The sequence below is a fragment of the Anolis sagrei genome, chromosome 5, assembly GCF_037176765.1.
Source record: "Anolis sagrei isolate rAnoSag1 chromosome 5, rAnoSag1.mat, whole genome shotgun sequence".
Classification (NCBI taxonomy): domain Eukaryota; kingdom Metazoa; phylum Chordata; class Lepidosauria; order Squamata; family Dactyloidae; genus Anolis; species Anolis sagrei.
Window position 1 is genome coordinate 140,630,704 of NC_090025.1, and position 12,093 is coordinate 140,642,796.

Here is a 12,093-nt window from a genome sequence, read left to right on the forward strand (position 1 = left end):
CTTTTAAAGAGTGAGACAGAAGTGTGAGATATGACCATATCTTTCTTTAACATTATCAAGTTTGTTTGTTATTCCACCCATCTACTAATCATTTTTGAGGTCATCAAAAACATAAGATGTGGAAGATAACTCCTTACCCATTCCACGTGCAAAACTGACTAGGAATGGAACAGCAACTTCCACCAGACAAAAGAGAAAGCTAAGTAGAAAAAAAACAGGCCATCTTCCAATAGAAAGGAATGACGGGCTCAGGAGGACTTTCCTTACAATTCCCCAACACCTGCTGCCTGAAGAGGGTTTTTTTTTTTTACTGTGTTCAAAGATTTAAACAATAATAATTCCCAGTGTTGACCCTTCAGCCTGTCCCTGTTAGAAAGATGTGAATGTTCTACCTCCGGAGCTGAAGACAAAAAAGGCTTGATGTAGATGTTTGAGTCATGCACCTTCAGGTCATGATCACCAAGTCCTCTCGTCACCCCAATTGTTGCCATGACACGAGCCTAGGAATAATGAAACATGTCGTAAGAAACAAAGAACAAACTAACACCAAGTACTCTTCCAAAAAGCATCTTATTTTCCCAGTCATCAAAACAAAAAGCTTGACAAAGAGCTTGGGACAACTGCTTTTCTATACTGCAACCTCCACCCAAACCCTTAGATTCTGTAGCTCCATTTTTTTCGGAATTCTGATCTAATGCTGTACTTCCTGAAGGAAGGATGTTTGCTTCCATGAAGAAAACATCATTTTCCCCACTTTTCCTGCTAAGGTTTTTGAGCTCCCAGAAGATGGTACTCAGAAGGCAGATGACATTTGTACAGTGGTATGGAGTTCAAGGAACTTATGGACAAAGTTCTCAGAAGGAGAGGTGGACAAAAGGTCAATCAGCATCTACATGTGGATCACTGGATTTGTTGGGTTTCATCCCTGGATTACACAAGTTTCTAATCCTCAATGAGTAGGATAGAGATTCCTTCTCCAACATTCCTATGCATGTTTCCCAAAAAGGGCTTTGTCTTTAACTCTTCCTGCTAGCCACTGTCTCCTCCCCTTTTGATGATGTAGTAATGGAATTTCTGTGAGGGAACTTCATCTTAAGTTTAAACTGCACTGGATTGACCATGTGGTCTCCACCATTTTTAGGGTCTGCTTTTCTTTCTCCCAGTGAGGATGCACATTTTGCCTCTCTCTAGGCACAATGTAGCTACATGGATTTTTTTTTACCTTTTATCTTCTTTAGAAGATGAGATTTAGTAAGCTGCTTAACTCCAAGACTTTTCTATCAAGAAAGTATTTCATTTTTACTTCAATAAATATTTTTGAACCAAACTTCTGACTCTGCAGTTCTAAGCCATCCTAAATAACAGAAGCCTTCTTTTGCTCACCACATATAAGTTACTGCTGGTTATGGAGTTTAGTCCTTGTACTCTGCTATATTTTGGTGGAATTGCCCCAACTGAGGGTTATCTTTGAGCCTAACAGTTTGGATTCCCCAACAGGATTTAAAATGTTTCAGTCTATTAACTAAAGCTTATTTTTATGATATTGTTTTAAACTGTTAACTTTGTTTACATATTATTTGTAAGCTGCCCTGAGATATTTTCATAGAGAATGGCCTATAAATACTTTCATAAATAAATAAATAAATGACCGATAAGCATTTCTGAACTCCCAATTGTTTAAAAAAACCAGCAACTAGAAGTGGTTATCACATTTGATCCTCTCCCCCTCATTTAAGTTGCTGACAAATGTGGACCAGAATATTTTTGTGAACAGACCAGCAAGACTGGTTCTGATACTCTACAAAGTCCTGGGTCAAGCATATTATCTGAAGCGCCAGCTTCATTTGGTCTCAGTCTGTTCTTGGTTCCAGATAATTAAACTCAGTGTTCATGTCAAAGAAAAAGTAGAACCTACAAGCCTTAAGTAACGAGGGAGTAGTGCAAACCACTAGCAGTAAAATTCATACTATAATTCTTGTGACTGCTCTTAAAAATGCCAAACACTCCCAAACCTGCCTCTAAAATACTCCAATAATTAAATACAACATGCTGGGCACACAAAACAAAGAAAAATGGATTTCAAAAGCTGCAGGTGTGAAAGCACATTTGAAAACCAAAAATCCAATTAAAACATATTGATGAGTTATAGCACATTTGAACCCTGCAAACTCAGATTATTCTGAAGACAAAGGAGGGATTTTATATAAAATTCAAGAAAGCAGTCAGATTATTGGCAATGAACTGCTGAGAAACAGAGTATGCATATATCTAATACACTAGCAGCCTTTACATCTCAGTGTCCTTTTATTGATCTCAGAGCCCTGTCTATGTGGCTTGCTGGGATGGATACAAATATTCTTGCTGTTCCTAATTATGCGTTTGATAACATGTCGCTACTTCAATGGCATTCTTAGGCTTTTCTTCACATTTTTGAAAAGAAATTGTATTGAAATTAGTGAAACAGTAAGCACAACTACAAAAACAGTAGTACAATGTTTTTATGGACTACTGGTACCTCACCAATGGAACTCAATCTTATTTGAACCCAGCAGACTGAACATTTTACTCAAGCAACTTAAAACTAAATTATGCCTTTTGCCTTTTCCTATGTTACTGAGTTACACTGAACTCTGCATTCAAAGCAAATGGAAAAATGAAACAAAATGTGCCTTTTCAAATCGTCTCCTTGTTTTGATTGTACAAAGACTTTCTGTATATATTTCAGATTTCAATATTAATGTCAAAAATACGTAGTTTTACATAGGATTTGTGCTACATTAGAACAGTAAAGACAAATATCACTTAAGTAAAATAAACATTAAATGTTAAATAACCAGAAAAATAAAATAAGGTGTAAACACTAAACTAATCTGGGAATCTGCTATTGCAACACATCCAATGAAGTGGTTTAAAACCAGTATTAAAAAATTAGGACACTGAAATCAGAAAATTCAGCAGTAAATGCTCCAAAACTGATCGAATTACTGCATCCTTCCCCTCCATCCTCCCACATTATAGACAGGGTGAGGTGATTTATGACACACACAATATTATTTCAAGCTGACAGAATGATGAAATAAAGAGATAGAGAGAGAGGAAAACATTGGACAGCTCGGGGCTAAACTGAGTGGTAAACAGAAAACGACCCCGTATTCTTTTGAAATGGCAAAACACTTATTCTTACCTTCTTGCCTTCGCCGTATATAAGAGGAAACTTCAAGTCATCCTCTTCAATGGTTTTGTATGCCCTGTGGGAGAATACACAACATTTTATAAAGCTTGGACTCAATTATTGAGCCAGTTGCCTGACACTAGTTGGTAGCATTATTTCTGTGAGTTAATGCTGCATCTTTACAAAGGACTCCTGATCACCTCCTCAAGCATTTGCTTCCGTAATAAATATTATAGATGAGCATTAAACACATAGTCTTTTGGCACTTTGAAGAGTAACCATGGCCTACAGCTCAGATGTAGGAAGTGTTATGTATTGGAAGAAAGAAGATGCAGTTCACAAAAAACATTGTTCTTTATCTGCCTTCAAGTTGACTCCAATTTATAGTGACCCTACAACAGGATTTTCTTGGCAAGATTTATTCAGTGAAGGTTTGACATTGCTTTCCTCTTAGGCCCCTTCTACAGTGCCCTATATTCCAGGATATGATCCCAGATTATCTGCTTTAAACAGGATTATATCAGTCTCCACTGTCAGATAATCTGGGATAAACAGATAATCTGATAAGCAGATAATCTGAGATCAGATCCTGGGATATAGGGGCAGTGTGGAAGGGGCCTAAGAGTGAGGATATGTGACTTGTCCAAGGTTACCTGATGTTTCCATATCTGGATGGGGACTCAAACCCTGGTTTCCCAGAGTCCTAGTTCAGCACAAACCATTATACCACATGAGCTACTCACAAAATATATGGCATAACAAAAGGTCTTACTTCTTGAAAAGACACAGTGATTGAATCTGTGGATGGGAAGACTGGCTGTATGCCCCAAACAGAATTCTGGCCAATATCCGCCCATTACAGTTGTACTGTTTCATGTAAGCTTATAGACACATTCATACAGCTATTGTTTCTCAACCCGCATGGATTCATTAAATCAAGTGCTGGAAGAGAATTCACACTTCAGTCACATTGCTTCAACAAGGCCATTGCACTTTGGACTAGCAGTTGGATACAGACCATTCTACCTTTCTGTTTTAATAACAGATAGGAAAAGAAACTGGAATGCCCTGCAAGACACAGCACCACCAAATAGTAGTAACATTCCAAAATTACATTATTACATTACATTATTAATTGGTAGTGTTGACAAGCAGTAGGATTCAAAGATCAAACAGTGGAGCTGGCTGTTATATCAGTTCTACTGACTGCCAGTCTGCTACCGAGCACAATTCAAAGTGCTGGCTTTAGCCTATAACAGTGGTTCTCAACCTGTGGGTCCCCAGGTGTTTTGGCCTACAACTCCCAGAAATCCCATCCAGTTTATCAGCTGTTAGGATTTCTGGGAGTTGAAGGCCAAAACATCTGGGGACCGACAGGTTGAGAACCACTGGCCTATAAAGTCCTAAATGGCTCCGACCCAGCTTACCTGTCCAAATGTATCTCCCTCTATGATCCATTTCAGAGATTAAGATCTTGGGAGGCCCTGCTCTTGGTCCTGCCTCTTTCACAGATGTGACTGGTGGGGATGAGAGACAGGGCCTTCTCAGTAGTGGCCCCTTGGCTATGGAACTAACTTGCCAATGAAATTAAAGCAGCCTCCTCCTTCCTGACCTTCAGGAAGGAGGTAAAAACCCTTTTTGGCGTGAGAAGGGCAGGATGTAAATGTAGTCCAGAAATAATTAAATAATTTATGAGCCAGCTCTTTAAAAAAATAGAAAAACTGAGATCCATTCAGAACTTAAATATATTAAAGCAAGTTTCAAACCATAGATAGCATCAACCAGTTTACTCAGTGCCAGTGTGGCTAGTCTTGTGTAAAGACTTCGAGGTAATAAAAAATGAACCTGACCACAAATTCTTCTAAGGGTGTAGTAATTGTACACTGTAGAATTAGTGCAGTTTAACATCATTTTAATTCCCATGGCCCAGTATCACTTTAACTTCAATGGAATCCTGAGATCTATAGTTTGGTGAGGCACCAGTACTCTTTGGCAGAGGAGGCTAAAGATTTATAAAACTACAACTTCCGGTATTCCATGTCACTGAGCCATGGCCATTACAGTGGTGTCAAGCTGGATCCATTCCACAACGCAGAGGCATCCTAAAACAGCCTTCTCTCACCTTCACTGTCCTGCAATTCTCATAATCCTCCAAACTAGCAGAGCATAGCTGGCTAAAACAGAAGTTGCAGTCCAATAAAGCTACAGGACACCTGCTTGAGAGAAACTGACCTAAAACACACAGCTGGAATCTATTAAGTGAAAGCTATTATTTTTCTAAGTCTGAGAATTCAGAAAGGAGATCAAAATAAGCTGTAAACCATTGTTTGCTAAACTTGCCCTGTAACATGAGCTTATGTACACACACGTATTTCTTCCATTGGTCTCTATTACACAGTTACAACCTTCTAGCCTATTTCACTGGCTTTTACGCAATAAAATGGTGTTTATGCTGTCTGTCTTTTTTATGGGAAGAACACGGTGCATAAAGTATACTCTGCCACTGCTGTCATCCCATAAACAGACACAGAAGAGGAAATCCTTTTCAAGTGGACCAGCATGACACCCCTCAAGAGATCTATTCGTTTCAGAAGCAACAAACAATAAAATCACAGCTTAGTGGCAGGTTTCCAGTTTACCCCTTGTTTTCTCAGCCTCTGAAATGTCTCAATGGCCTCCAAATCATGACAAAAAGTGTACATCGTAAAGGTGAACCTTAAGATCTGGAATCTTTTTAAATTCTGCTAGCACCACACCATTTAGGAAAAAGCAAAACCAGGATCAGATATAGTCGCAGCCACACTTTGTGAAGTTGCTGCTCTCTTCTCCTGCTGACAACCTTCCAGTATTTCCGAAGTGCTGTCCAACTGGACAGGAGCACTCATTAAAGGATAAGTATATGCACAAATTTGCATTTGGTTTCAAATTGAGATGTAAAAACGGCAACATTCAGACGTTTGAGAAAGAAAGGCCAAACAAGTTAATTCTCAATGGAATGCTCCAAATAAAAAAGAATAAATTGAAAAGCTGATACTCAAGAAACCCTGGAGTGATACAGGAGGACCACCCACTAGCCCTGTCCTGGGAAAAATACTGAAATATATTATGGCGCCTTTTCTTTCCTAACCTGCCAGGGGAGCATTTAGCTCAGTGGTTCTCAACCTGGGGTCCCCAGATGTTTTTGGCCTTCAACTCCCAGAAATCCTAACAGCTGGTAAACTCGCTGGGATTTCTGGGAGTTGTAAGCCAAAAACATCTGGGGACCCCAGGTTGAGAACCACTGATAGCTTAATACCTCAGACAGCTCCCTCCCCAAGTTTTTAACTGACTCTCTCTTAGATCAGATGGAGAAAACCATTAGCAGTGTACTCAAAAGGTATAATGAAATATGCAGCTCAACATCAGCTAATGAATCAGTCTAAATAGCTCCAGATCCCACCCTGACCATCAGGCAGGACCATGCTTGCACTTTACCCACTCCCCGGGCCCTAGTCTACTTCATTGTACTAGCCCAGCCCTCTCATAGTTGTTGAGACCCACTCTGGAATTCTGGCCATTGGAAGCTGAGCTTGCCCGATGGAATTCGTACTTAACTGGTTTATGATTTTAAATATGTATGGCTGTAATATAGTATTGTGTTTATGTTTTTATAATTATTTTCCGAATGTTTTTATGTCGGTAATTGCAATGCTTTACCTAGGCTGGAAACTGCCCTGAGTCCCCTCGGAGAGACAGAGCGGTATACAAATATTTATTACTTTTATTTTCACATAGACTTATAGACCATGTGTTTATACACTGGCATTATAATACCATTTAACTATTTTAAATCCTTGATTTTAAAAAGTGTACATAACAAGAAGATACTGTGGACACATTATTTGAAAAAGGTGTGGCTGGGAGGACTCTTGGAAATGTAAAGTTATATGCCACTATCAGGGTTTCCCTCCTATTATGGGCATACAAGAATTTCAGACTTCAGGTGCTGAAAATCCTACAAATGTTATGATGCTGTAGAGAAGTGTTTATTATAAAGTGTTTATTATAATGTGTTAATATCGGTATTTGTGTTTTACATTGGTGTATGGCCTAGCTGTGAGAGATAGGTTGCCATGGAGACAAGGCAGAAGAGGAGGTGGGAGGAGCTTAGAGAGAAAAAGGTTTGAAAGTGACAGTTAAGTTTCAGTCAGGAGGAAGAGACCCTGAGGAGAGTAGCAGAGTCAGATAAGGACTCTGAGATAGTAGCAGAGTCAGGAAGGGACTCTGAGAAGTGAAGCAGTGTAGACTCAGTTAGTTTTTAGTGTTTGTGAATATTTCTTCAGCAAAGGAGCTGAAGGTGAAACCTCGTTAGATTACTTTGAGGAAAAAGAATCTAACAGAGGCGTTTTAGGATCGCCAGTAGTGGAAGACTGGAGATCAGTGGTTTGAGCCAGTATAGGTCAAACAGTGAGAATATTCACAACAGGGAACACTGAAATAATAAAGCGCTTCACTACAGAAAGAGTTTATAAGTTGTAACATCAAAAGCCTGAATTGTATCTCAACCAAGCCATATTGTAACCATCAAGCATATGCCAAGCTCAACATTTTCATATTGCAACAATACGCTTTGTTTAACAATAAACTTGTTCTCTTTGTTATTTTAAAACTGCCTCATCTCCATTGATTTTACGTTCGGTGCACCCACTCTACCAAAGTTACCTCACAACACAACAGAGACTATAATACCAGCGTCTCTATACATTTGGTGGCAGGTTTAATTTAACATTCTCGGAACTTCCTTACAATATTTGGTGGCATTAATACTTCTTCACAGATGCCTTTTCCAAAACACAAGTGAGAAATTGCACAATTATTCATTTTAAAAAATCATCACGTCTGCATTTGATGTGTTGTCAAAGGCTTCTGCATTTGACCTTGTTTAAAGGTTGACCTGATCCAATACTTGCCTATTAAAATAATACTTGGAAGTTCCCAAGCACTAATTTCTAATTTTCTCTTGTTGTAATCTGTCTTCAGATTACTACAAATGAGCTATTCTTAAGTTATGTTGTGTCACCTTCATCCTCCAATTGTGTCATCCTCTAGGACACAATCTTGTTCATGCACCACATTAGAGTTTGCATGCAATTTCTTAGAAGAAAGAAATGGCAGTGGGAAAGGAAAAAGCTAAGCCAAGGCACAGTATGTCTTACAAACCAGCCAAGAACCCACAGTGGTGAAAAAAACCTAAATATCTGCAGTTGATATATAAATGCGAAGGCACTGAGTTGCTTTCATAACAGTGCATTTTAGAATAGTGATAGTACACAATGGACAAAAAAGCAGTAAAATTGCATACATCTCTCAAGCAGGATCCCTACAAAAGCAAAAAACTCAGCAAAACAAGTCTGGCAGAAGTTTTATCCCTTTCAAGTGCTTTATTCAAAAAAGGAGAAGCAGAAAAATGTTTTAGTATTTAATTTTATGGGATTAGGACATCTCTTTCAAGAACCATCTGCATTTTCCAAGACATATATACTCTGGCTGTGTCTTTTTCTGGGCTGTAAAACCATAAACATACGTTCAAAAAAAAACCCCAAGCAGAATATACATTCTACAAGTGTTCTTCAAAAAGATGGATCCAATTTGGAATTTCTGTATCTCTGCAAATATGAACCACCCATGAATGAAACTCTTACAACTTGAAATGATGGGGCACAGAGTTTCAAATTATCACTGATGTATGCCTCTAGCCTCCATCATTTGCATGATGGGGACTCCATAACATAAGGTGCTTTGTGGTCTGCAGTTAGAAAAGTTAATCTGTAATTTGGGTGCAGTGTGCTTTTCAATGGTGTTTTGGCATTGAACCACCAATGCCAAAGAGCATTCAGCATTGGTACCAACAACCTGAGGAAACCAGCTGTTTATGTAAAGGAAAGTGCACTGCTTTGATATTGGGTGCATTGTTTTGAAACACCCTGTATATAACAAGGGCAAGGAAATTTTGACTCTCCGGATGTTTAACACTTCAACTTCCAGAAGCTCAACCAATGATAAGAACACATGGATGGCTGCAGACCAAAAAAATCAAAGATACATCATTCCAGAAAGGATTTCAGAGAGGCCTATATAAAGAGTACAGTACAATAAAACAACATATAATTTAAACACAAAAATAAGAATGGATGGTTACTTCAGTCAACTAGCATTAAAAACATTAGATGTGTAAATTTTAAAATGATAAATAAGCACAAAAAATTAATTTAAAAGATTCCAGAGTCAGGAGAAGAGGACAAGACACTAGCTGGCAGGAGGAAAAGGTACAGCTTCAGTCCAGAACACTGTACAGACAAAGTAGTATTTTAATGAGAGCGACTGAGATTGCGTGCAAGGAGGACCACCCAGCAGGTTTCACAGCTGAATGGGAAATTGAACCAGAATTTCCCAAGCTGGCAGCTTAGCCATGGCAGGAGTGAAATCCAGAATATTAAAGACTTAAGAATATGTTGAATAGAAGTATTAAGGTAGAAATTAAAAGCAGAGATTTCAAGGTCTTTCCAATCTGTTAGAGGTGGAAACCCAAACAAAACGAAATAAGACACTACACACTAAGACATGCATTTGGAAGTTTAAAAAATGAAATGGCACTACAAAGATTCACAGAAAGAAGCCCACTATCAAGGTAAACAAACTTTATATTGCTATTCCTTCTTTTGTAATTAGGTCAGGGAGAAGGGGTGGCTATGATACTTTTCCGATCTCTCTCCATCCAGTTCAGTCTACCCCTGCAACCTGTCTCTGTTCCTCTGGCACACAAGCTCTTAAGGGAAGGAAGAGCCATCCATCATTGCCAGGAGATGTGCTGTACGCAGCAGGTTAGATCTCTTCCCCTGCTGTTCCTGCCTCTATAGCTTGCAAATCTTGGAAAGATGCAGAACATGCATGTTGTGAACAGCCATTTATCATCACTGAACTGTTTCCTATATAGAATCCAGGGAAAAACATACACTTTGCCTGCATGTATGGAGTTGGGAAACAAAGAAAGGATTTGGGTTAATTCTGATTTTTAATTCAGTCTTTTTCTGTCAATTTGTCATCCACTACAGATTAATGGTCTGGAAAGCAAACAATTACACTTTCCCCATATTTTGGTCTGACAGAAATTTTATTTTGGTCTCATACATTACTGTATTTCATAAAATGTAAGATGCCATCAAATTAGAGTCACACCCTGTTTTTGAAGCTTCACTTTTGGGAAAAAAATTCTTTGAATGTTTTTCATAATTTCCTCTGCATACACATTTCTTGTCTTCATCTTGTCTTCATGAGTCTATTTTACTAAATTTATGGACCCATTGCAGAGGCAGAGGAAGCAGCACTTAGTTCAGCCAGACCAGTAAAGTGCTGTCTGGTTAAAGCTAAGGACAAAATGGTGGTGACTGGTATTACTGTCTGGGGCTGGGGCCCTTCCTCCCCATCTCCCTCCCCTGGAGATATTACAATGTAAAAAAAAAACTTCTAAAAAATGGTGAATCTAAGGCACCATCATTTCATAAGGTGCTCCTCATTTTTGGAGCCCCTAAAATGGGAAAAGCATGTGCCTTAGAAGTACAGAAATGAATTACTTCTTGAAATTATCTTGAAAGAAAGCTCTCTTTCAAGATAATCAAAGTAAAGGTTGCTTTTCCACAAACTAGGAATTGATCCCATTCCTTTGCAGACATGTGAGACCTGCAAAGCTTGTGAAAGCTATTTTTCAGACTTTTTTTTATGTCAGGAGCAATTTGAGAAACTGCAAGTCACTTCTGGTGTGAAAGAATTGGCCGTCTGCAAGGACGTTCCCAGGGGATGTCCGGATGTTTGATGTTTTACCACCCTTGGGATGCTTCTCTCATGTCCATGCACGGGGAGCTAGAGTTAAGACGGGAGCTCACTCCACTCCCCGGATTCGAACCGCCAACCTGTTTGTCAGCAGTACTGCCGGCACAAGTACTGTTTAACCCATTTCACCACTGGAGGCTCCTATGTTTCTGAATTCCTGCTAAAGTAAAATAAATACGACTGTGATTTTGACTGAACATTCATACTATGTAGAAAACCAACATCCCCATACAGAATATTCATTTGGGGTTTGTGTTGATTGAGCACAAGGTACAAATGAGCGGGTTGTAACAGAAAGTTGGCTGCTTGCCCATTTCCTTTTGTACCCCAGAGACAAACTATCAGGGAAAACCACTTATCTGAGTAAGAGCAATAAGAGTAAGCTAATTAGACTGACTGGTGGTGGCTGACAGATAAATTCAGGTCTGGAAAAGGGAGACTGTCATTTTAAGCACTGCCTTGGGATCTATGGCTAAGATAATGAGGATTGCCAGTTGGGTCTCTTTTTTTATTATTGGGGAGCAGGATCCTCTGGAGAACAAAACTGGAGGTTTCTGCAACAGGGCTTCTGTGTTCCATTCAATCAATCAATTTGGATTAAAGTGGATGGGAGGAGGCCAGGCGAGTCTGGTGTTGGCTTCATAAAATATTCTGTGGCATTTCTCTATCTACTTATCCATTTCCCTGTCAGACTGCCTGGCTGGGGCTGTCAGTGGACATTGAGCAGAACAATAAAGAAAACAAGAGTGCCCACAGCTACAATATTTGTTGAACACAACTTGCAAGTCAGACAAAGCAAAGCTCACATGAGCTGCCGCTTTTAGTCGAGGGGCCCTGGGAATGTGTGTGTGTGTGTGTGTGTGTTTGTGTGTGTATTTGACAACTAGAATTTCACAGCTTTGAAACTATCTACAAGGGAGAAGTAAAGGTCAACTCAGACAAAATGTTAAAACATATGCATACAAAACAGAAAACAAAGATTACAATGCTGGTGTGTTTTTTAAAAAAATGAGAGAGACTCAAGAGATCTCATCTACGAGAAAGGAAAAGCAATA

At 39.1% G+C, this 12,093-nt stretch overlaps 1 protein-coding gene across 1 annotated transcript in view; it reads right to left on the reverse strand.

The window, feature by feature from the left end:
- PPM1H (protein phosphatase, Mg2+/Mn2+ dependent 1H) overlaps positions 1 to 12,093 on the reverse strand; it is a 107,173-nt gene that overhangs the window by 10,421 nt on the left and 84,659 nt on the right. Inside the window, exons 7-8 of the mRNA XM_060777538.2 lie at positions 3,185 to 3,248; positions 393 to 500 (exon numbers count right to left, since the gene is read on the reverse strand). Of these exons, the coding sequence (XP_060633521.2) occupies positions 393 to 500; positions 3,185 to 3,248 (172 nt within the window). The remainder of the gene's footprint in view (positions 1 to 392; positions 501 to 3,184; positions 3,249 to 12,093) is intronic.